General features: G+C 39.9%; 1 protein-coding gene across 2 annotated transcripts in view; it reads left to right on the top strand.

Moving 5' to 3' along the window:
* The window catches only part of LOC126183769 (TBC1 domain family member 9), a 204245-nt gene that overhangs the window by 39330 nt on the left and 137831 nt on the right, over nucleotides 1-27084 (top strand). For both annotated transcript variants that reach the window (XM_049926012.1, XM_049926005.1), the window contains exons 5-10: nucleotides 1601-1787; nucleotides 2272-2348; nucleotides 2443-2499; nucleotides 6292-6496; nucleotides 9419-9627; nucleotides 9715-9794. In XM_049926012.1, the coding sequence (XP_049781969.1) occupies nucleotides 1601-1787; nucleotides 2272-2348; nucleotides 2443-2499; nucleotides 6292-6496; nucleotides 9419-9627; nucleotides 9715-9794 (815 nt within the window). The remainder of the gene's footprint in view (nucleotides 1-1600; nucleotides 1788-2271; nucleotides 2349-2442; nucleotides 2500-6291; nucleotides 6497-9418; nucleotides 9628-9714; nucleotides 9795-27084) is intronic.

Here is a 27084-nt window from a genome sequence, read left to right as displayed (position 1 = left end):
ATAAACCGTAGACATGGTCCATATGGAAATTATTTCTACTGCCATTATAGAGTTATAAATTTCCGTTGTTCATCATAAATTCATTCTTATTATTAATGACAAATCCCATTGGAAAGAAAATGTATTGGCATGTAAGTGTAAGAATCCAGAGGTTCCTGAAGAGGCCTATGCCAGGGACTTGCTCATTAATTTTATCCAATATTTTTACTAGGTAACTAAGATACCTTTAGGTTAAATACTTTCTTGACCTTAGCTACATTGTACTAGATAATTATGCCATAGGACTGTATTGAGCAAAATTATGCCAAGTCTGCTAGCAACACAGTAAGAGAGATTTCTAAGTGCAGAGCAGCTAGAACTGACTTTTTGGTTATCTTATCCTATTGCACATGCCATTTCAGTATTTATTGTGGATGCTTAGGAATTTTACATGTGGAGTTCCATTTAGTGTGTGCTCATTGGTCTTTACTTCTGGTACCCAAAAGTATTTAGTTGTTTTGTGTTGCTTAATATGAGTTTATAGTAAGATTAAAAATTTTCTTGCTGTGACCAGTTGTAAGACTGTTACACTATTTTCCTGGCTGTATATGGTTTGTATGGACACTTCATCAGAATATATGTAGTCCTTCAGTGTCCCAGGTAAATCATTTATGTAGTCAAAGTACTGAAACTTGCAGGACACCATATTTTATGTTTCCCTCCTCTGATATTAATTTTATTATTGTTTCAGCATTTTTAATGCAACCTTCTGTTTTGTGTTTTTGAGGCATTATTCCAGTGACACATTTGGGGAATTTCCTGACATTTTAGTTCCCTCATAGAATATTATGATATACACAAGTAGAAGCCTTAGAACGATTACAAGAAAATGTAAATTGGATAATTTTCTTACTTAGTTTTACCAGAACTGAGTTAGTGAGATCATTGCATTTTCTGTACAGAAACTTTTACAAAATGCCAACTTGGTCCTTCTGTTCTAAACAGCCCATGTGTTCAGCATAGCACTAGGAACAGTGTAAATGGTTCATTTCATGTAAATACTGCCACATTCTCTGTGAATACTAATGCCTGTGTTGCATTTCACAGGTGTGACATATTCCAAATCTTCAGTTAACCTATGCGAGGGATGTTATGTGCTCCATCTCTCTGTTAATGTATAAACTTTGTTGTTTGTGTTGTTACATTTTAACTGTTCGTGCATCATACATTCTGTGGACCAACTCAACAGTTGCCTGAAGGAGTATACAAAACTGTTTAAAATACACACTAAGGCTGGCCCATGTATGAGAGTAATAGTCATAAATCCGCTGTGCATATGCAATCCAAGTCTCTGCCTTGAAGCTATTATGCTGCAGCTATATGAGCAGCTGGTTGACCCATCATCTAGTGCTCTCAAAGATTCGGAACACTTCAGGATTTGTCTGTAATATGCTGCTTTGCACATGTAAGGAGAAAACTTTATCATTTGCAGCAGTTTGTGGTTGTAACTCTTTAACTCAGTGGAGCTGATAGCTGGCAAAAGCTTGAGAAATATCTTGGTTGGCATGGCTTGAAATTCTCATGGAAATAAAACAAGCTTTTAACATTTCTTGTATTGCAGCTACTGGAAGGGTCGTATGCCACGTCAGGGCTGGATGTATTTATCCATCCATCACTTGTGCTTCTATGCCTATATTCTTGGTCGTGAAACCAGATTAGTTATCAGGTGGACTGATATTACGGAACTTGACAAAACAAATAGTCTGCTTTTCCCGGATTCAATTCGAATTGCAACAAGGGAGAAGGAGGTGAGTTTTCCCACTTTAAGTCTCCTCCATAAAATAATTTCATGTTGTACTCTAAATGTAATATACATATTAAAATATAAAACATCAAATTGGCAGATATGAAATTAACACTGCATTCATTTTTTTCCTTGGTATATATTTGTCTTAAACTTTAAGTCTTTAACTTAACATCAGCTTGGAATATACGATAAAGTTTCCCATATCTTATATAACTAAATGTATTTATGCAACAGCTTTAAATTTTTGCTGTTTACAATACCATATAATAAGGATCATTTACCACATTATGCTGAATATGTATAAAAATTTTATTTAATGAGTGCTGTTCTACTCCTTCCACTCTTCTTCTATCTTTAACCTCTCCTGAAATTTCTCTCAAATTTATCAGTATACATTAGTTTTTATCTTCATCAAATAGCAGATGTGATGTTGTCATAATATTTTGTAAACTGAGAGTCAAGTAATAAAATTGGTTATTTTTCAGTATTACTTCTCAATGTTTCTGCACAAATCGGAGACATTTGCCCTTATGGAGCAGCTCACAAATCTGGCAATGAAACAGTTAGTATTGTGCTATGCAGTCCATATGTTAATTAATATTAAGAGAAATGTATTATTAAGCTTAAATGATAATTCCTGTCTAAAAATCTTTCAGGCTAATTGATGAAAAAGGGGGATATAACGAAGACAGAGAGCTGTTAAATAAGTTGAGGTTAGTAAAAAATGTAAAATTACATATGCAGTAGAAAGTACAATATAAGAATATACAAATCTGTAATTTCCATATATAGTGCCACACAACTTTGGTGAAGTTGGATTACTGAAAAGTTGAGTAATGAGTTTCTTTTGATTAAGATATCACACACATGCAGTCAGCTGTTTCAGTCATGGGACATGCATTAGAGTTATTGATTCAATTATTCCCTCCCCCCTCCCTTCCCCCCTTCCACCCCCCCCAAAAAAAACAAAAAAAAAAAAAACCACTGGAAGTGGTTCAGCAGCTTGTTTCAATGGAATGTTACACTGCAAACCATCAATGCGCACTAACATAAACTGGTGAGATTTTCGCTTGTTGCTGGGTTCAGCAAGGCTCAAAGGATAAGAGTAGTCTTCTTTTTGAAAAGGATTGTCTTACTCAGGCGTGAGTCCAGGATTCGATTCTCTCTCTCTCTCTCTCTCTCTCTCTCTCTCTCTCTCTCTCTCTCTCTCTCTCTCTCTCTGTGTGTGTGTGTGTTTGTGTGTGTGTGGGGGGGGGCACAGTTTTACTGAATTTGCCCCCCCCCACCTTCCCCCACACCCCCTCACTTCTAGCATGGTACAGATGTGTAAAATATTTTAATAATAAATAGTTTGTCATCATAAAACATTTTAATGCAATAATAATAAATTGCTTACACCAGTGAATAGCACAGTGCTCGCAAGCCATTCCCTTATAAAGAGCACTTCCCCCTCCATCTGAAATTGCACAGTATTGTCAGTGTCTGTCATGCTGCGTACGGTTTTATTTTAAAAATCAGCATTTCAGTGGGATAATGTCCCTCCAACTGTTTCCTCATAGCCTAGTCTCTTTGCCCCTTCACTTCCTGTCCAACTTCGAAGAGGTATCACAATTTCTCTAATCCATTTACTCACAGTAGTTTGTTCAGATTTGCTCTCCATAAAAATTTTCTGTTGGTCAGGTTGTCATTCTGGTTAATACTATGTCTATTATTTTGCTTCAATAAGTAAATAAGTCAAAACAAAGGTAGTAATCTTGCTCGACATTTCACTTTTCTCCATGAAGCAGCTCAGAGACATTAGTCTCATGATGAACTGTGTGCAGATAAGTTAAGAAAAGAGATTCAAAAGTTGCCTGGATCATCAAGTTTTGAAGAAATTAGCAAAAGCTCAGATATCCTTCAGCAACAGTGTACTCATGAAAGAATGTGCAACAGAAATGGTAAAAGCTGCTGAGCACTTTAAAACACCTGCTTTGTTCTGTAGTGGCTGTAAAATTTGAATTATTGATGTGGAATAAGCATAAAAAGAAACTAGACATTTAATTCCAAACTGTCAGTATTATTCTTTGTCTATGGATAAGTGTCATTTCCCAAGTTGCTGCAAATGGAAACAAGAATATAAGGAAGTAAAATTTTCAAGGTTTAAGTCCATTATTGATGAAGTCACCAAAGAATTTCATAGTTACAGAATGCACAGAATGTGCATTGATATGAAACTTCCTAGCAGATTAAAACTGTGTGCTGGACTCAGACTCGAACTCAGGACCTTTGCCTTTCTCCGGCAAGTGCTCTATCAACTGAGATAACCAAGCACGTGCATAGGTAGTTCAGTAGGTAGAGCACTTGCCAGCAAAAGACAAAGATACCGAGTTCGAGTATCAGTCAGGCACACAGCTTTAATCTGCCAGGAAGTTTCAATTCCATAGTTGTTTTAAAGATTTTAAATCATTAGACCTGGTTATAATTTTGTTTAATACTCAGTGAACATTAGTCTTTGAAGTGATCTTCAATAAGAAGTGTGTAGTTTACAAAATGATCCATGCATGCTATTCAGACCATGCGTGCTATTCAGAACAGAAAGATATGTCACACTGTTTGAAGTCATGCCCCAAGATCGCTATCCAAAACTCACAGGCTTCACTATTAAAGTAAAAATCTTTTTTCTGATCAGCATATGTTTGAGAAAGAACTTTTCTACAATTACATACATTAAATCTGCTCAGCATAATGCAGTGACCGATAAGTTGTTTGGATGTGAACTTCATTTCACTGCAGTGCATACTGAAAGTTATATTACAGAACTTGTCAAGACAAAGTTAAATAAAATTAACCTAAATATTTAAATATCTCATTAATGTAAGCTCAAAAGTCTGTGATAAATAAATAAAAATGGCAATTATAGTAATTTCTTATGCGACTTACATATAGGGATTAGATAGAGCTCATGATCCTATGATGACTTACAATTGTCCCTGCTGTTGGTTGGTGTGGCAGTGTTCGACCATAATGGCAACACACAAGTTAAGTTGGGGGGGGGGGGGGGGCTCTTACCAAAGGGGAATGTCTCATGAGCCCTGCTTTGCAATGCCTCATTTAGCATAATGCCTAAGAAATTGCAAACCTTTGAAAACATCATGGCTGAAAGCTTTTGAAGTACATTTTTCACATGAATTATGGCAACACCAACTCTCACAACTTTGATAATGCCACGATTTGCGCAACATATGGTCAAAGTGCCACTCAGAAATGTAAACACTGATCTGCGAACTATATCTACATGAGCACGTGTATAAGAGGAATGCTGTTTAATTTGTTTTTGCTTGTGTTTGGGACATCAGTTTTTCTGGTTCCCACATCCCACCCAGCACCACCTTCCTTCCTTAGTGGAGGGCTTTTCTCTTTCCATCTTGCCTCAGCTTCGTGTGGTTTGCCAGTTGTACCAGTGCATATTAGATTTGTTGTAGACAGCAGACATGGTCAGCCTGTGGATGTATGTATTTGCTCCTCTACATGGCAGTCACATGCTGACCATTCAGCTATATAGGCAGACTGTTGTGTCAGACAGAAATGTTGGACTACAAATGATTTTCAATATGTAGTTTCATATAAGAACTATTAAAACACCACCATTATGCAAACCTACCAATTGTTGAAGTTAAATGCTACTTAAGTTTCAACACAACTATTGTTCAAGCATCTGCCAGTTGGGTCTGATAACTCCTAGAAAATTTTTGGTTGAGAACTTTAGTAAGTTTACGAGGTAAAAGTTCTTTGAAATGAGTGTCATGTGGCTACTTAAAATCTCTTTCTTTAAAGTAGCTATGGCTCTGAATCTGAATGTTTGTTTGAATGGTGCTTAACACTATTAGAGATAAGAATGGATATGTTATGGTTGTATTTTGTTTAACTTACAGTACAATACTAGACAAAATGATATTTATAAACTAATCATTAATAATATTTTTCATGCACTTTTTATGCGTTTATGACAAAGATTCGCTTTACAGAGTGGTACTTTCTACACAACCTTATCATGCTTGTAGTTATGAGATGTCCACTCCTTTGGAAGGTACAGAATTCTTAATGTTTTGACTGCTGATAATTGGTTCAGTAACTCACTAGTGAAAAGTTTGTTCCATAAGACACCTAGAGTAAAAGCATTGTAGTATTCTTCACTTTTAATAATGGCAGAAACTGATTTCAGACCCTTTAGGCACTAATAAGATGAACATAATACTATTGAAATTTTAGTAATATCTTGTCAATAAACTTCTACATTAATCTGTTAATACTACAATTTGAAGTACAAATATACCTAAAAATGAATGAGACTAAGAGGCATAAAGCTATTGCCAGTACAGTAATGTGTCCAGTGTTGCATCTATGCATTATTGGTAATGTAATTCATATAACCAAACCATGCACAAGTTAAATTTTATGTATGTGCAAACACATTTCCAGTACATGTGACTTTATAATCTATTATGCAGTTAATGTTCTTCCAGTAAGAATGTACCAAAGAAGCCATCATTCCTGAAGCGTGATCTTGATGCTAGAGCTCACTCAGAAGCATATCGCTTGACATTCCGGTTACCAGCTAGTGAGAAACTGGATGGTAGTATAGATGCTACGCTATGGACACCTTATAACAAGCGGCATGTTTGGGGACGCATGTTCCTCTCTCAAAACTTCATATGCTTTAGCAGCAGGGTGAGTCAACTTAGAATAATAAGGATGAGTGGTTTAATATCATTTTGTGAGTATAAATGTGAACAAGTGCAAAGGGCCTATTAGACATTCATGAACTTCTCTTCATTCTTTTGGATCTTTTGTTACTGTTTACTCCTTCAATTATGTCAACTTTTTTACAGTTCACAATGTGCACACTTCTCATTTTCTTTTAGGCACATCTTGAACACATCTTGGATGCCTTGAATATCTGCTCTAACATCAGCCATACTGTTTAGTAACAATTTGTAATTGCTGGAAGAATGATGATGTTTTCACAAGTCGATCATCTGAAATCTATATTTTCACATTACTGTGCTTATCATTGCAAGATGCACACTAAGCTCTAGTCAAAATCATGCTTTATGCCTATTGTTCTTTGAACTTCAGTGGTGTAGTTTTGTTGTATTGGTGATACTTTATATTTCGTCACCAATGTTATGTGGTTACAATGTATTTTACCAGTGGATGGCTTCTCTCTCTTGCTTGCTGTCCTGCTTGGTGAACGTTTTAGTATCTTCCATCTTGACACCATCTTCATAACCTGGTATGTTTACTCTGATTAGCACTCGGACCTTTGGGAGTGTTTTTAGAGACTGATTATCAAATTTATAGCAATTTACAAGTCATATCAGAGATTTTGTCGGTGTAACCGATTGATGATATTGTTTTGTGCATCCAGCCAGGCTGCTGATTTTATTTTTGTGTGCAATGTTTTGGTAGCTAATAAATCACCTTTATCAGGTGCATGACTGGTGATCTTTTGTGGTTGGAGTCCACGTAGTGAATACACTCATGAGACCCTTACTCATGGCACCTGATGACAGTAATTATGTCAGTCTTCAAAATATTATGAACAAAACTTAAAATGTCAACTTGGCTTGATGCTAAAAACACACACAGTTTGGAAATTTACATATTTTCTACTGACTAGTACTGATTGTAGTTGCCTAACTTATTATTAATCCCAACTCTTCTTACTCACTGCACTGTAGGATTTTCAGTGTAGTGTACACCAAAGTGACATATTTTTATTTTGTGGTGTTTACAGATATCAGTTATGAACTGTTGTAAAACTTACGCTAGTTCTTTCTTTTTTATGCACATTTATTATATTCAGTCAGTCGCCAGTTACTGTGATTTAACTTTCTTAGGACTGTTTATGGACCAAAAACCATAATCTGTATGAAGTGTACGACATAAGACAACCACAAATTTATTATTGATTAAATGTAAGTGATCAGAATTGCAACAATGTTTATTGGTAGTTTTAGTAGATATAAAAATTCCTTTAAACATAAAACTGTTGCTGCATTTTTGAGAAATCTTAGTTACTGATAGAACTTTAACCAAAGTAAGGTATGAAAATGAATTTCTCTACAGTTTCCAAGACAGTTCACCATGATAGTGCTGACACACTCCTGACCCATGTACCAAAGAGGTATGCAAATAGTTTATACACTTTGCCATTTCAGAAATGCTCTACCCTTTGTTTTTGTCATGAAAATTGATCATCTTCTGCTGCCAAAATAAATATTTCCCTTCACTGTTGCATTAGTGAATGAAATGTATATATGCAGCCTATCAGTTGCCTTTTGTATATACAGGGCTATTACAAATGATTGAAGCGATTTCATAAATTCACCGTAGCTCCATTCATTGACATATGGTCACGGCACACTACAGATACGTAGAAAAACTCAAAGTTTTGTTCGGCTGAAGCCGCACTTCAGGTTTCTGCCGTCAGAGCGCTCAAGAGCACAGTGAAACAAAATGGTGACAGGAACCGAGAAAGCGTATGTCGTGCTTGAAATGCACTCACATCAGTCAGTCATAACAGTGCAACGACACTTCAGGACGAAGTTCAACAAAGATCCACCAACTGCTAACTCCATTCAGTGATGGTATGCGCAGTTTAAAGCTTCTGGATGCCTCTGTAAGGGGAAATCAACGGGACGGCCTGCAGTGAGCGAAGAAACGGTTGAACGCGTGCGGGAAAGTTTCACGAGTAGCCCGCGGAAAATTGGCTCATGCCAGAACTGGAGACCGACAGCGCCGACTTCATCTTTCAACAGGATGGTGCTCCACCGCACTTCCATCATGATGTTTGGCATTTCTTAAACAGGAGATTGGAAAACCGATGGATTGGTCGTGTTGGAGATCATGATCAGCAATTCATGTCATGGCCTCCACGCTCTCCCAACTTAACCCCATGCGATTTCTTTCTGTGGGGTTATGTGAAAGATTCAGTGTTTAAACCTCCTCTACCAAGAAACGTGCCAGAACTGCGAGCTCGCATCAACGATGCTTTCGAACTCATTGATGGGGACATGCTGCGCCGAGTGTGGGAGGAACTTGATTATCGGCTTGATGTCTGCCGAATCACTAAAGGGGCGCATATCGAACATTTGTGAATGCCTAAAAAAACTTTTTGAGTTTTTGTATGTGTGTGCAAAGCAGTGTGAAAATATCTCAAATAATAAAGTTATTGTATAGCTGTGAAATCGCTTCAATCATTTGTAATAACCCTGTACTTTATCAATGTACTTTAGCACAGTATGTTTTTAAGGTGACTGCAAGGCTGAAAGTGTACATTCAGTTGACGTACTCAAATGTATGAGTTGCTCATTGTAGTTGCTTATCCAAGCAGTAATCATAATACAGAGATTTGAAAATATATGTTCAGTCCTACTGTCTGGATTCATGTTAATAAATATATTGCACACTGATTGTTTTGGAGTTTATATAAATTCTTTTTTTTTAGCTTTCTGTATTTAAATGTTCTTGTTTTTCCAGACATTCAAAATTGAATAAAACTTGGGACACATTGTTGTCAGCATTTTTCAAACTAAACTTTAGAAGAATTGAGCGATGTGATAGAAAGCAAAAAATTGCTGTTTCTAGGTGAAAGGCTTGGTCAGTCTGGTATTACCTTTGAAGGATATCAGCTTAGTGGAACGAGCAGAAAACCAGGCATCGAATCCAGCAGTAAATAATTCAGTTCTCATCACTTCTGCAAACCACACAAGTTTCCTCTTCGCACAAATTCAAGATCGTGATTTTGTTGTGCAAAAAATCTCAGAGCTTCTTGCCAGGACGAGGCTTGCTGCACCGTAAGTTAGATCTTTAAAATTAAATTAAATTAAAATACTTCTGATCTTTAAAGTACAGTTAAGTTTCCCATTGCTCTGTGTTAATAGGTCAGTGTACAATTCAGAAAGTGCTCATTCACCAACTTCAAGCAGTGGAAGCATTAGTCAGGGAGAGGAAGCAAAACCAGGTAAAGCACAAAGACATTTTAATGTAGTGACTTAGTAACTGCCATTATACATATTTTGTAAACTATAGATATTCAGTCACTTGCACATAACGTTTTGCAACAAAACGTTTATGGAACTTTACACACACCTCTTTTGGAAGTATTGTGTAGTGGGCATGGGACCCTAAGCCATTACAATACTTCTTCCTCTTGTCTGTTGTAGTTTCACTCGCTGACTACATTTTTGTCCAGACTTGCTCTCTAGGACACATTCCCTACTGACAACATAACTTGCTCAAAGAACATTGATTTTGGATTATTTTACGCCACATATTTCAGTTAACTTGTGTTGAATTGTCACTTATGGGTTTAATCTGTGCCTTTTCAAAATTCTTTATGGAAGTACTGGTCTTGGGGAAAGTTTGCCAAATACCCAGCATGACACCAAGACTGTGTGGGGTGGGTCACCAGGTATCTGGTTGGTTGCGGCCTTCTGACTGTGCAGGGAGTGCCGTATTGATTCCTAAGCTGTTACCTTACCTCCCTGCACGTGCTGTAGAGTAGGTGTCCATCCATTTGTGGGCACTGGAACTCCAGGCAGTGGCAATCTAGTCAGCTGGTAGGTGCTGTGGCTAGGTGGCACCTGTGGGGACAGCCCTTTTTCAGAGTAGGCTGTGATAAGGCTGATACCTGCACAGTGAAAAGACCACAGTTTTCAGCCAGTGGCAATGAGACCCTGGCAGTCTATTTAGCTTGACAGAAATTCTTCAGTGTAGATTTTTACAACCAATTCTGGTTCTTGGCCACACCATGGGAGGAAAGGAAAACCAATCGAACTGCAGAAACGTATTCTCTACAGTTCCTGGTTTGCATCCCTGGCAGATGGAGGGTATTTTTTATTTATTGAGCTATTGTCCTTTGTGGAGAATATTTAAAATGTATTTGGAGAAATTTCTTCCCTTCGCAAGTCATAAAGTGGTTCCATTTTAATTAAAACAGCAAATCCTCCCCAATTTCAAGTATGATGATTTTGTAAAAAAAAACTTGGTACTGTACCTGTTACCATAACACGCAATAAGAGCTTGGACATGGTACAGGGTTTAACTTTCCATCTGGACTTAATGCTACAGATGGATGAAGAACTACACAAACACTTAGAGAAGCAAATATCCACTTCATAATTGTGCATGGCGAGGCCTGCCAGACAAGCTTTGCACTGGAGCATTCTTCCGTGGGAGGTGGATCTGCTTCCTGAGAAAGTAAAAAATCATGATTCACCTGCATATGTGCAGCTGTATATCCCAACCCTGATGTGGTGCTTCAAATGCTTATGTTTTGGATATAGGACTTTCCAGTGTACAAACAGCTCATTTTGTGGAGTCTGTGATTGGCGACCTCGTAGAAACACCCCTTGTCAGCTACCAACTGTACGTGTCAGTTTTGGAGACGGTCACTGTCCCAAATCCCAGACATGTGCTACCTTAATAAAAGAATAGAAAATCCAGGAATGTAACGTCTCCAATCACCTCTCATATTGTGAGACTTGGAAAAAGTACAATTGCTTCTATTCTATCTCAGTAGTACAGCTTGGCAGTACCTAGAGTACTGCAGCACCAGCTTCAGGGACCTCGACTCCCCACACCTGGCTGGAAAAGCAAAGTTCTCTTCTGACTGGTGTGAGGTCCCAAGGTTGCCCCCCTCATTTTCAGTTACTACCCTCACAGCAGACAAGTCCTCACAAGAATCTCGGCCTTCTAAAGTATTCTAAGAGAAAAGAAGAAATGTTCAGAGAAGACTACCCTTGTGACCACAGAAGTGCCTTATCCCTCCTCACCATCAGACTCTGAACCTATATTTATTGATATTGTACCACCTCCACTGGTGACACAGTGATCTTTGGGTCTGACCTGTTCTCTTGGCCCCTTAGTGTGATAATTCAATGGAACTTCAGTGGCTGTTATTGTCACTAGCCAGAACTGGAAATACTAATATCTTCCTGTTCTGTCACCTGCCTTGCTCTCCAACAAATCATTTCATTTATGTGTATTTTCCAACACTTTAGGGTTACCATACATTCTATAGGAACTGTTCTGGCCCAAGAGAGCACCTGGAGGTGTCTATAAATTGGTTCACTCAGATGTCATCAGTAAGTGTATTCCCCTCTATACTACACTGGAAGCTCTAGCAGTGTGAGTGTGAATGATCCCGATGATCACTGTTTCTAATATTTATTTGCCCTCCAGGCACGGCACTTACTGTGAGGTAGCCATTTTAAACTGACACCTCACCACCTTCCCTTTTCTTCTAATTGAGGAGTTAAATGCGTACAACCCTCTGTGGGGCAGTACCATGTTGTTTGACAGGGGTCTTCTGAATGATCAGCTTCTTTCCACACTCAACCTCTCTCTCTTCAGTGACTGTAATCCTACCCTCTTCAGAACAACACATAGCACCTCTTCAGCGATCAGTCTTTCAGTCTCTTCCTCCAATCTTATGGCTTCATTACAGTGTATGCTACATGGTGATCTTTGTGACAGTGACCACTTACTAATAATGCTGTCACTTTCTTGTCACTGCTTCACAGGCTACGTGGCACATTGGCAGCTGTGGGCCTCTGCTGTCACCTTCCCGTTTCTTTGTCAGATGGCTTTAGTGAGGTTGTGGGAGACATTTCCACTGTGATTAACTACACTGCTGGGACTGCTCTCCCCCTCCCCCTTTCTAGGTCCCATATTCTTGTAGTCACTACCTTGGTGGACCAAAGACATTACAATAACTGCTCACGATCATCGAAGGGCCCAGCACCATCTCAAGTGGCATCCTTCACAGATGCCCTCATCACTGTTTAACAGCTCCATGCAAAGGCTCACTACATAATTACACAGTAAGAAGAAATGTTGGGAGTTCCACATCTCCTTTATGGGAACATATGCTTCTTCATTTCACGTGTGGGCTGAGCTGCTTAGTCTTCTGGGCCACCAGAGGCCAACACCTGTTCTAGGTCTATTGATGCATTGGTCCCTGCTGAACACCTTGTGACACACTTCGTGACAGTGATGGCATCCTCTTCTTACCTGGCAGCCTTTCGAGCACGTAAAAACAAGTTGGACATCCCCTATCCTGAACCCCATAACCCTGAATTATATACTGAACCTTCCACTGACTGGAACTGCTTCAGGCTCTTGTCTCATCAGACAGTATAGCTCTGATTAGAGTCGTAATCAGATTATTTGATACCTGAATGTTACTCAGAGACTCCATCTGCTCAAGGTCTTCAAACTGATTTGGTTAGAAGGTGCTTCCTCTTCACGGTGGAGAGGTAGTGTCATCTCAATTGTTAAATCAGCCAGTAGTTCTTCTTTTTTTTTCTTTTTATCCACATAATCACCTCTTGGTGTCACATTTCACTTACCCTATGTGTCTGAGGCTTTTGAGGCTCCCTACTGAGTTTTATTCATAATTTTTTATCCCACTGATTATTTTGGCTTAGAGTAAGTACATTGCTCAGCTCCAAGAGAATGACATCCCTCAGGGCTACACACTGAGTGTCACCCCATCACCATCAATGGGATAATGACTTTCGTTATGCCAGTGGTCACCCATGCTCTCTATGTTGATGAATTCTGCATTTATATTGCTCCCATTCTGCAGGACTGACTGAATTCCAGAATGAAGGACATTACAGTACATGCACATGCTGTGCAATCTTTGTTAATTTGTTACCGATCATATATTTTCTAGTTGCTACCTAAGATGCCACATCAGTTACATAATACCCTTTGGGGCCAGCATTCTTTTGCTGGATATGGGCTTGTGGACCCTGGGATTCCTGAGCTGAGGGACTGCTAAGTTCCACCAGTCCTCTGTCACCATAAGCTGTGGGCATCCTTCAGCAACCACTGTATGGCACAGCAGTGGAATGTTGTGTGTCACAGGGAACAGGGATCTCAGATTGGCTACCCATATCAAGAGATGATAAAAATCTCTATAACAAACCCTTCAGTCTTGAGATATGCTGTGTGCTGATGAGATGATTGGCTGTTGATGTGGAACAGTCATTAACAGGCAACCTCTGTGGAACCTGCTGCACCTCATTTGAACAAAGCTTACTTAGACACATAGGACTCTGTCTGGGTGGACTTTCCTTTCCCTGGCAGCTCGAAGGCAAAGTATTGCCCATCGTCCACTAATGGAGACAGAAAGTACACAGTCTGATGATGATGACGATGATGATGATGATGATGATGATATCATCCACTCTGATGCCTTTCTCGACTCTTCTTCGGAGGCAGTGGACCTTGCTGTTCGACTGGGATAATCATCTCACTCCAAGACTGATCCTCCCCCCATTGCAGGCTCCCCTCCCAGCAGAAAGTTGGGATGAAAGTGCTACCCAAATGACAGACCACTTCCATCCTGAAGTGGAACATTAATGGGATCAGCACACATGTGAGGGAACTGGAACTCCTAGAACAGGAATGCACCATTTGCTTGTGTTTGCAGGAAACATATTTTACATTGTGTGACGCCCCTATACTGTAGAGCTATATGCTTTCTTGGAAGGATGCCTGCCTGGGAAAGGGGCCAAGGGAGGGGTTGCTGTGTTTGTCAATAATTCAAACCACTCCTCTGCTCTCATCCTAGCTACTGACCTGCAAGCAGTTGCAGTTGAAATTTATGTGTATTGGAGGATCACTGTTTGGTCACTTTATTTGCCTATGCAAGATGCAATAGATTCTGAGGCTCTCGCAGATCTTATGGAACAACTCCCATGACCATTTCTCCTTCTGGGAGACTTCAGTGCCTATTCTATCTCGTGGGGCTCGACTTCTGCCAGCCCTTGGGGTCACATTTTGGAAAGCTGAGCATCCTCAGCACAGGTACTCCCACTCGTTTCTGTGCTGCTACAGGGTCATTCTCAGTCATTGACCTCTCTTTCTGCTTTCCAGCCCCTTGTGGACTCTGTTCAGTGGGGAGTCATTGACAACCTTCACTAGTGACTACTTCCCACTCTGCATTCATCTACTGGTTGGAGCTTTAACTGCACAGAATCCACCAAAATAGATGGACAGCAGGGCCAACTGGATGCTGTTCAGCCAGCTAGCTGTGTTTGAATACCACAGCAGCATCCAGGAGTGGGTGGACCACATCACATGAGTGATCCACCATGCCGCTGACTTATCAATCTCATAGCCCTCAAGTCATCTTAGGACGCAGCCTGTTCCTTGGTGGATCAGTGAGTGCCTATCAGCAATCTAGGAAGGGCTTGCAGCTCTTAGACAGTTTAAGTACTGCCCAACAGCAGACAACCTTGAAGTCTTCCAGGTCACGAGAGCCAAGGCTCAACACATCAACTGTTCCACTTCTGCAAAAGTCTGGGAAGCCATCAGGAAGATTTCTGGTAAACACAGTTGTTTACCAGTAACAGCAGTGCTGAAACAGGTGTGTTCCCAAACATCTGGAGACATTGCTCAGACAATGGCAGAGCTTTTTGTAGCAGCTGCTGCTGGTGCCAGCCAGGATCTGGCATTGCATCAGTCGATCATCCCTTCAGGCATGTGCTCAAAAATACCCTCCATATTTTGGATCTCCGCAGACGCAACAGTTGTGCGAGCTGAGAGATCCATTTGGAACTCTACTGGGGTGGTGTAAACTAGCTCCTTCGCATGAACACAAAAGAAAAAAAAAATCTGTTGTTATTGTGGTCTTCAGTCCTGAGACTGGTTTGATTCAGCTCTCCATGCTACTCTATCTTGTGCAAGCTTCATCTCCCAGTACCTACTGCAGCCTACATCCTTCTGAATCTGCTTAGTGTATTCATCTCTTGGTCTCCCTCTACGATTTTTACCCTCCATGCTACCCTCCAGTACTAAATTGGTGATCCCTTGATGCCTCAGAACATGTCCTACCAACCGATACCTTCTTCTAGTCAAGTTGTGCCACAAATTCCTCTTCTCCACAATTCTGTTCAATACCTGCTCATTAGTTACATGATCTACCCACCTAATCTTCAACATTCTTCTGTAGCACCACATTTCAAAAGCTTCTATTCTCTTCTTGTCCAAACTATTTATCGTCCACATTTCACTTCCATACATGGATACACTCCATACAAATACTTTCAGAAACGACTTCCTGACACTTACATCTATACTCAATGTTAACTAATTTCTCTTCTTTACAAATGCTTTCCTTGCCATTGCCAGTCTACATTTTATATCCTCTCTACTTCGACCATCATTAGTTATTTTGCTCCCCAAATAACAAAACTCCTTTACTACTTTCAGTGTGTCATTTCCTAATCTAATTCCCTCAGCATCACCCAACTTAATTCTACTACATTCCATTATCCTCGTTTTGCTTTTGTTGATGTTCATCTTATATTCTCCTTTCAAGACACTGTCCATTCCGTTCCACTGCTCTTCCAAGTCCTTTGCTGTCTCTGACAGAATAACAGTGTCATCGGCGAACCTCAAAGTTTTTATTTCTTCTCCATGGATTTTAATTCATACTGTGGATTTTTTTTTTGTTTCCTTTACTGCTTGCTCAATATACAGATTGCATAGCATCGGGGAGAGGCTACAACCCTTCTCACTCCCTTCCCAACCACTGCTTCCCTTTCATGCCCCTCGACTCTTATAACTGTCATCTGGTTTCTGTACAAATTGTAAATAGCCTTTCGCTCCCTGTATTTTATCCCTGCCACCTTCAGAATTTGAAAGAGAGTATTCCAGTCAACATTGTCAAAAGCTTTCTCTAAGTCTACAAATGCTAGAAATATAGGTTTGCCTTTCCTTAATCTTTCGTCTAAGATAAGTTGTAGGGTCAGTATTGCCTCACGTGTTCCAACATTTCTACGGAATCCAAACTGATCTTCCCCGAGGTCGGCTTCTACTAGTTTTTCCATTTGTCTGTAAAGAATTCGTGTTAGTATTTTGCAGCTGTGACTTATTAAACTGATTGTTTGGTAATTTTCACATCTGTCAACACCTTCTTTTTTTTTTTTTTTTTGGGATTGGAATTATTATATTCTTCTTGAAGTGAGGGAATTTTGCCTGTCTCATACATCTTGCTCGCCAGATGGTAAAGTTTTGTCAGGACTGGCTCTCCCAAGGCCGTCAGTAGTTCCAATGGAATGTTGTCAATCCCAGGGGCCTTGTTTCGACTCAGGTCTCTCAGTGCTCTGTCAAACTCTTCACGCGGTATCATATCTCCCATTTAATCTTCATCTAGCTCCTCTTCCATTTCCATAATATTGTCCTCAAGAACATCGCCCTTGTATAGACCCTCTATAAACTCCTTCCACCTTTCTGCTTTCCCTTCTTTGCTTAGAACTGGGTTTCCATCTGAGCTCTTGATATTCATGCAAGTGGTTCGCTTTTCTCCAAAGGTCTCTTTAATTTTCCTGTAGGCAGTATCTATCTTACCCCTCGTGATATGTGCCTCTACATCCTTACATTTGTCCTCTAGCCATCCCTGCTTAGCCATTTTGTACTTCCTGTCGATCTCATTTTTGAGACGTTTGTATTCCTTTTTGCCTGCTTCACTAACTGCATTTTTGTATTTTCTTCTTTTATCAATTAAATTCAGTATCTCTTCTGTTACCCAAGGATTTCTACTAGCCCTCGTCTTTTTACCTACTTGATCCTCTGCTGCCTTCACTATTTCATCTCTCAAAGCTACCCATTCTTCTTCTACTGTATTTCTTCCCCCCATTCCTGTCAATTGTTCCCTTATGCTCTCCCTGAAACTCTGTACAACCTCTGGTTCTTTCAGTTTATCCAGGTCCCATCTCCTTAAATTCCCACCTTTTTGCAGTTTCTTCAGTTTTAATCTACAGTTGATAACCAATAGATTGTGGTCAGAGTCCACATCTGCCCCTGGAAATGTCTTAAAATTTAAAATCTGGTTCCTAAATCTCTGTCTTACCTTTATATAATCTATCTGAAACCTTCTGAGATATTGTTGGCCAGCAAATTGGTCCATGTTGTCCAATCCACCTATCTGGATACACCTGATTTAAGTAATTTCATGTTGTGGTATCATAGCATGGAGAAGCTCTGTTCTTCTGTAGCCATATGTTTACTCTTACTTCCAGAGGAAAGTCTTGAAGTAGCTCTTCCAGTACCTTTCTTAAAAAGACTGTCTAATTATGAGCATTTCAATTATCAGGTAAAATGTAGTCCTATTATTTGGTTGTCTAAAATTCCCACCCACACACTAATCTTAAATTTATCGTGACTGCCATGCTTGTAAATCTGATGTAGGTTAGCACTGCAGCAACAAACGTTTCGTTTTTTATGTATGTTGTAGATTATACCTTGATTAAATATAAATTTGTTGTTAAACATAAAAACTCATAAAACAAGTAAGAACAAAGTAGAAATAATTTCATACATTAAATCTTGTGTGATAATTAACGTTGATTTCAGAACTCTGCATATCTGACTATTGTGTTACCTTCCCTCAATACGTTTTTTTGTCTTAAGTGTTTAGTCACAGAGTTCCTGCTTCATGCATTCAACAATCCACTCTTAGCAGATGATATGTGAGACATAGAACACATTTTAGGAAACATTCTGTGGAAATATGTCTTGCTGCAAACACATTGGAATTAGCAAACAATAACAGAGACATGTCTGCAAGCTCATTAAATAGAAACTGATTCATCATAGTCTTGTATTACCACTACCACAGCATATTGGATAATGCTTGAATGAAAGCGGAGTAGCATAGTGGAGTGATGTAGCAGTGCTCCCTACTGGCAAGAGTGGAATAAACAGGCCCAACTGCTGCATGTGCAGTGAGGTATATCATCTGGTAACAACATATGTTCAGCATTTGTCATACACTTTTGCAGAATTTCCTGATATTTGCGGCCTTATGTGTCTTATATTAAATTACTTGTCTCTGCATCATCTACATCACTTTGTTTTGTTTTTAAATGTATGTGCATTAGTAATTGTGTTAATCACATGATAGATGAAGTTATGTATTTGTAGCTTCTGACTAAAATATTAGTGATAAGTGGCGTGGCAGTGTTGGGTACAATAACATTGTGTATATATGTAATGGATGAAGTAAAGTTGAAAACTCATCATATATATATATTATGTGTTGGAGCAGTTATCAAGCACATAAACAAGACTGAAAATGTCACTACTCTTCTGTGTGCAGTCCTCCTTCAGAGTTCAGAGCCCCCCTCAAACGCGCTCGCGCGCGCGCGCACACACACACACACACACACACACACACACACACACACACACACACACACACAGGCACAACCTTCCGATTCTAGTCTGGAGACAGATTTCCCTATTCCTTCAACCATAGCTACGAATCAGCTGGAAAAAGTTAACCACATTGTTTCTTACATTTTTGACTATCTATAGTCAGGTCCAGAAATGAGAAACACCACCTCAGAAATCCTCCTACCCCTCTCAAAGTGATATCCTGCTACCAACCAAATTTACAAAATATCCATCCTTAAGTTCCACTTACTTCAGTAGTACAGAATTCAGCAGGTTGCTAGGGCACCTGAGGTGGTGCTTCACTGACACGTTCTGCTCCTAAGGCACCTTACAGTGTATCCAGTGTGGGGATCTATATTCACTGCACAATGTGTGGCAGGTTACAACACATGTGAGTTGCCTGAGGTGGAGAGTCAATGTGGGGACTGGCTGCCTGGCCTTGGCCATGCGCTGTGTGTGCAGACAATTGGCCACTCCTTTAGCAGGGTTTGCACAGCACACGTGGAGAGATGTTTGTCAGTTATCAGGAGCTTCAGTGTTAGGGGCATTATAGAGACATTTAGGAAAATAGGGCTGGAAAGAAGTCCAGTGTGCACTTGGTATGGGGGCCTCATTCGTGATGTCAAGGAAGCTGTGGCTGCAGCTGTGGAATGCACAAGGTTCAGTCATCTACTAATTGTGTGGCTCATATCAGCACCAGTGATGTCTGTAAATTCAGAGCTCAAAATTTGCAGTACCATATCCAGCACTGACTGACCTCCTTTAGTTTGGAGCCTAGTTGAGGGTCTCAACCAGAGTCGCTGTTGATTCTATGATTTCTTTGCTGCATATCTCAAGACCTGGAGGGGTGGAAAATTGTAGAACTCTCCTTGATATGTCAGTGGTACTCTACACACAAGAAACAGCTACTTGTGTAGCTGGCTAGGCGATAAGTTGAGGTCTTCAGATGATTTCTCACCAGTCCGTACTCGGTGAGCAAAATCAAATCACGTACAAAATAAAGACACTTTGACTGTAAAAATTTTCACAGTGAATTGCCAAAGCTCTTGCAACAAAAGTTTCAGAATTTGCCCTTACCGAGAAAGTTGTTGTACTCAAATTATTCTTGGAACCAAGAGCTGGGTGAAACCTGAAATACCAAGCTCTGAAATATTTAATAAAGTATCAAACATGTATAAAGACGATAGATTAGATGCTATATGAGGAGAGTGTTTGTTGCAGTTGGTAAAAATATTCTCTCTATCGAGGACAATATTGATTTTAATTGTGAAGTTACCTGGACATGAGTAACTAGTGTAGGTGAACACAAGTTAACCATCAGATGTTTTTATTGGCCACCTGACTCCACCATAACAGTAGTAGAGTTCGTTATAGAAAATTTAGGCTCAGTTATATGGAAGTACCTAAGTCATGAAATATTAGTTGAGGCATCTATAACCAATCGAATGTACAATGGAACATCTGTGGATTCATTGCTGGTGCTACAGTCAGTCAGTCTTGTGAAACAGCTCCAAACACGTTTTCCAAAAATGATCTTGAGCAGCTAATTCAACAGCTCACATGAACTGAAAACATTTCAGACCTTGTAGTTATGAAAAGGCCTGACATTATCAACAGTATCGGTATAGAGACAGGAACTAGTGATCTTGATGTCATAAAAGTGACAATGGTTATTGAAGTTACTAAATAAACCACTCAAGAAGGCTAGGAGAGTACTTATGCAGGAAAATGCAGATAATCAGTTGTTAGCAACTCACGTAGCCAGTGAATGGAAATCATTTAGTTCAAATATGACAGATGTAGAAGAGTTATGGGCATAGTTTTTACTGATCATAGATGGCATGCTGGAGGTGTATGTGCCGAGTAAGTGGGTTAAGGACAGAAAAGAACCAATGTAGTTTAATAACAAAAATCAGAGAATACCGAGGTTAAAAAAACGACGTGGAAAATTCTGCTCCTTCGTAGAACCACTGACAGGTAGAAGGCTTCTATCCAGTCATTTGTTGACGAGTTTGTGTAGCAATACGAGACAGCAAAAAGGGAGGTGAAGTTTTAAATTTCATGTTTAAGAAATCATTCATGCAGGAGAATCATGGAGGCATACTATTGTTTGACTGCTGTACAGACTCCCTTATGGAGAACGTAGTAATAGGCATTCCTGGCATAGAGAAGCAACTGAAAGAGTAGGAAATAAATAAGTTGCCAGGTCCAGAGTGGAATTCGGTTGTGCAGCGAATACTCTGCAGCATTGGTCCCTTACTTAACTTGCATTTATTGCTAGTGCAAAGTACCAAGCAACTGGCAAGAAGTGCAGGTAACTCCTGTATATAACAAGGATAAAAGAATGTACTCTCAAAATTACAGATAAATACCCTTAACATTGGTTTGCTGCAGAATTTTTGAGCATATTCTCAATTCAAATATAATAAATTTAGTTGAGACTGAAATGCTTCTGTCCACTAATCAGCACAGATTTAGAAACCATTGCTCATATGGAACTCAGCTTACCCTTTTCCACATGATATCCTACAAACCATGGATGTAGGGCAACAGGCTAATTGCTTATTCCTAGATTCCAGAAAGCTGTTGATTTGGTGCCCCACTGCAAACTGATGATGGTGGTCCAAGTAGATGGAATAGGTTCCAGTTATGTGAGTGGCTCAAAGACGTTTCACGCAACAGAACCTAGTATATTGTCCTTAATGGCGATTGTTCATTGGAGACGAGGGTATCATCAGGAAAATCCCAAAGAAGCTTAATAGGGCTGCTCTTGCTCTCAATATACATAAATGATCAGATAGACAGGGTGAGCAGCAATTTGTGCCTCTGAATTGTTACTGATGATATTGTAGTATACAAGACAGTATCACTGTTGAGAGATAAAAGGGTATGGGATGAATTAGGCAGAATTTTGATGTGATGAACAGAAGATTGCTCAAATAAATAAATAAATAAATAGGTATTTCGTTGCAAAGGTATATGAAATGGAACAAGCATGCAGGGCAATAATACAGAAGGTGAATGGTTGACTTCAGTTTATTGTGAGAATTGTAGGATAATGTAGCTCATCTATAAAAGAAACCGCATACAGAACACTAGTGAGACCCATTCTTGTGTACTGCATGAGAGTTTGAGATACCCACCAGGTTGGATTAAAGGAAGACATCAAACCAATTCAGAGGCATGCTGCTAGATGTATTACTGGTAGATAGGATCAGCACATGAGTATTGTAGAGATACTTCATGAACTCAGATGAGAATCTCTTGAGGAAAGGCAATGCTCTTAGTGAAAAACACTTTTGAGAAAATTTAGGGAACTGGAATTTGAAACTGACTGCAGAATGAGCCTACTGCCACAAATGTAAATTTAGTGTTAGGACTACAAAGAAAAGAGAAGAGGAAATGGGACTCCAACAGAGTTATATAGACAGTTGATTTTGTCTCACTACATTTGCAAGTGGTACAGGAAAGGAAATGACTTGTACTGGTTGAAGGTATACTCGTCCATGCATCATACAGTGGCTCGCAGAATATGTATGTACATGTAGCCAAACCCTTACCATGTGGATCATACCTCCGTGGAAGACCCACCTGCAAGACCTGCCATCTGCACCGTCCCATTAAATCCTATTCCAGCCAACCACAGGTATAACCTGCCCTATAAAGGGCAGTGCCACCACTGTAAATGGGATTGTTACGTATTTGCTTAGCTGTAATTTTTGCACAGGCTATTATTTGTGTGTGTATGGGGGAGGGGGGGGGGGGGCATGAATCTGAATGAAAGACACTGCCAAACTAACCAAGAGCAGAACTGATCAACCAGCAGCAGGAGACACTGCTGAGCCCAGAATATCTAAATTCAATATCATCCTTGAATTATATTGATATAAATTGTCCTTACATTACATCTTCTGTCCCACAGTCCTCCCAGCCTCAATCTCCTCGGCCTCCATCCCACACCCAACTCCACCATTGTCCCCATCAAGGCCAGTATAACACATACTCATATTTGTTTTTGACGTGAATAGGAGGTACATCCTTAAGACCAGAGCCAGATATGGTGTCAGTGAACCAGAAGTGAAACGTTTACTATGTAATAAATTTTTGGTTATGGCTCCAAAATTAACTTATGTCATTCACAGAGTATACAACTAAAATCTGTACACTTCCTATTGTTCCCTGAGCAGAGGTGTGTGTGCAGTGAGACACCTGTAATAGCCAGCAGAGCTGGAAACAACATTGTCGACAGTATCATCGCTTCTGCTGTACACAGTAAAAGAACTGTGAGAGACGTACTTGAAAATGCTTTGTCAAAAAGCAGTGTATAAATTGCCAGTGCCTATTTAATGTGTCTTTAGTTGTTGTTGTTGTTGTTGTTGTAGTGGTCTTCAGTCCTGAGACTGGTTTGATGCAGCTCTCCATGCTACTCTATCCTGTGCAAGCTTCATCATCTCCCTGTACCTACTGCAACCTACATCCTTCTGAATCTGCTTAGTGTATTCATCTCTTGGTCTCGCTCTACGATTTTTACCCTCCACGCTGCCCTCCAATACTAAATTGGTGATCCCTTGATGCCTCAGAACATGTCCTACCAACCGGTCCCTTCTTCTTGTGAAGTTGTGCCACAGACTTCTCTTCTCCCCAATCCTATTCAATACTTCCTCATTAGTTGCGTGATCTACCCATCTAATCTTCAGCATTCTTCTGTAGCACCACATTTTGAAAGCTTCTATTCTCTTCTTGTCTAAACTATTTATCGTCCACGTTTCACTTCCATACATGGCTACACTCCATACAAATACTTTCAGAAACAACTTCCTGACACTTAAATCTATACTCGATGTTAACAAATTTCTCTTCTTCAGAAACGCTTTCCTTGCCGTTGCCAGTCTACATTTTATATCCTCTCTACTTCAACCATCATCAGTTATTTTGCTCCCCAAATAGCGAAACTCCTTTACTACTTTAAGTGTCTCATTTCCTAATCGAATTACTTCAGCATCACCCGATTTAATTCGACTACATTCCATTATCCTTGTTTTACTTTTGTTGATGTTCATCTTATATCCTCCTTTCAAGACACTGTCCATTCCATTCAACTGCTCTTCCAAGTCCTTTGCTGTCTCTGACAGAATTACAATGTCATCGGTGATCCTCAAAGTTTTTATTTCTTCTCCATGGATTTTAATACCTACTTCAAATTTTTCTTTTGTTTCCTTCACTGCTTGCTCAGTATACAGATTGAATAACATCGGGCAGAGGCTACAACCCTGTCTTACTCCCTTCCCAACCACTGCTTCCATTTCATGACCCTCGACTCTTATAACTGCCATCTGGTTTCTGTACAAATCGTAAATAGCCTTTCGCTCCCTGACATCTTCCGGATTTGAAAGAGAGTATTCCAGTCAACATTGTCAAAAGCTTTCTCTAAGTCTACAAATGCTAGAAACGTAGGTTTGCCTTTCCTTAATCTTCCTTCTAAGATAAGTTGTAAGGTCAGTATTGCCTCACATGTTCCAGTATTTCTACGGAATCCAAACTGATCTTCCCCAAGGTCGGCTTCTACTAGTTTTTCCATTCGTCTGTAAAGAATTCGTGTTAGTATTTTGCAGCTGTGGCTTATTAAACTGATTGTTTGGTAATTTTCACATCTGTCAATACCTGCTTTCTTTGGGATTGGAATTATTATATTCTTCTTGAAGTGAGGGTATTTCGCCTGTTTCATACATCTTGCTCACCAGATGGTAGAGTTTTGTCAGGACTGGCTCTCCCAAGGCCGTCAGTAGTTCCAATAGAATGTTGTCTACTCCGGGGGGCCTTGTTTCGACTCAGGTCTCTCAGTGCTCTGTCAAAACTCTTCACGCAGTATCGTATTTCCCATTTCATCTTCATCTACATCCTCTTCCTTTTTCATAGTATTGTCCTCAAGTACATCGCCCTTGTATAGACGCTCTATATACTCCTTCCACCTTTCTGCTTTCCCTTCTTTGCTTAGAACTGGGTTTCCATCTGAGCTCTTGATGTTCATACAAGTGGTTCTCTTATCTCCAAAGGTCTCTTTAATTTGCCTGTAGGCAGTATCTATCTTACCCCTAGTGAGATAAGCCTCTACATCCTAGGTCATAACCAATAGATTGTGGTCAAGAGTCCACATCTGCCCCTGGAAATGTCTTACAATTTAAAACCTGGTTCCTAAATCTCTGTCTTAACATTATACTGGGCGATTCAAAAAGAATACCACAACTTTAAAAATGTGTATTTAATGAAAGAAACATAATATAACCTTCTGTTATACATCATTACAAAGAGTATTTAAAAAGGTTTTTTTTTTCACTCAAAAACAAGTTCAGAAATGTTCAATATGGCCCCCTCCAGACACTCGAGCAATATCAACCCGATACTCCAACTCGTTCCACACTCTCTGTAGCATATCAGGTGTAACAGTTTGGATAGCTGCTGTTATTTCTCGTTTCAAATCATCAATGGTGGCTGGGAGAGGTGGCCGAAACACCATATCCTTAACATACCCCCATAAGAAAAAATCGCAGGGGGTAAGATCAGGGCTTCTTGGAGGCCAGTGATGAAGTGCTCTGTCCCGGGCCGCCTGGCGGCCGATCCATCGCCTCGGGTAGTTGACATTCAGGTAGTTACGGACAGATAAGTGCCAATGTGGTGGCGCTCCATCCTTGGAAATATGAATTGTCTTTGCAGCTCTCTGCTAGCTCTGCGAGTCGATTTTCCTGGGCTGCGAACAAATGCTTGCTGGATGCGTGCTACATTTTCATCACTCGTTCTCGGCCGTCCAGAACTTTTCCCTTTGCACAAAGACCCATTCTCTGTAAACTGTTTATACCAACGTTTAATACACCACCTATCAGGAGGTTTAACACCATACTTCGTTCGAAATGCATGCTGAACAACTGTCGTCGATTCACTTCTGCCGTACTCAATAACACAAAAAGCTTTCTGTTGAGCGGTCGCCATCTTAGCATCAACTGCTGCTGACGCCTAGTCAACAGCACCTCAAGCGAACAAATGTACAACTAAATGAAACTTTATAGCTCCCTTAATTCGCCGACAGATAGTGCTTAGCTCTGCCTTCTGTCATTGCAGAGTTTTAAATTCCTAAAGTTGTGGTATTCTTTTTGAATCACCCTGTATAATCTATCTGATACCTTTTAGTATCTCCAGGGTTCTTCCATATATACAACCTTCTTTCGTGATTCTTAAACCAAGTGTTAGCTATGATTAAGTTGTGCTCTGTGCAAAATTCTACCAGGTGGCTTCCTCTTTCATTTCTTAGCCCCAATCCATATTCACCTACTATGTTTCCTTCGCTCCCTTTTCCTGCACTCGAATTCCAGTCACCCATGACTATTAAATTTTCGTCTCCCTTCACTATCTGAATAATTTCTTTTATTTCATCATACATTTCTTCAATTTCTTCATCTGCAGAGCTAGTTGGCATATAAACTTGTACTACTGTAGTAGGTATGGGCTTTGTATCTATCTTGGCCACAATAATGCGTTCACTATGCTGTTCATAGTAGCTTACCCGCATTCCTATTTTCCTATTCATTATTAAACCTACTCCTGCATCACCCCTATTTGATTTTGTGTTTATAACCCTGAAGTCACCTGACCAGAAGTCTTGTTCCTCCTGCCACCGAACTTCACTAACTCCCACTACATCTAACTTTAACCTATCCATTTCCCTTCTTAAATTTTCTAACCTACCTGCCCAATTAAGGGATCTGAAATTCCACGCTCCGATCTGTAGAACGCCAGTTTTCTTTCTCCTGATAACGACGTCCTCTTGAGTAGTCCCCGCCCGCAGATCCGAATGGGGGACTATTTTACCTCCGGAATATTTTACGCAACAGGACGCCATCATCATTTAATCATACAGTAAAGCTGCATGCCCTCGGGAAAAATTATGGCCATAGTTTCCCCTTGCTTTCAGCCGTTCGCAGTACCAGCACAGCAAGGCCGTTTTGGTTATTGTTACAAGGCCAGATCAGTCAATCATCCAGACTGTTGCCCTTGCAACTACTGAA

The sequence above is a fragment of the Schistocerca cancellata genome, chromosome 1 (assembly GCF_023864275.1).
Source record: "Schistocerca cancellata isolate TAMUIC-IGC-003103 chromosome 1, iqSchCanc2.1, whole genome shotgun sequence".
NCBI classification, from domain to species: Eukaryota; Metazoa; Arthropoda; class Insecta; order Orthoptera; family Acrididae; genus Schistocerca; species Schistocerca cancellata.
The sequence above is the reverse complement of the archived record's forward strand: the minus strand, read 5'-3'. Positions and strand labels throughout refer to the sequence as shown.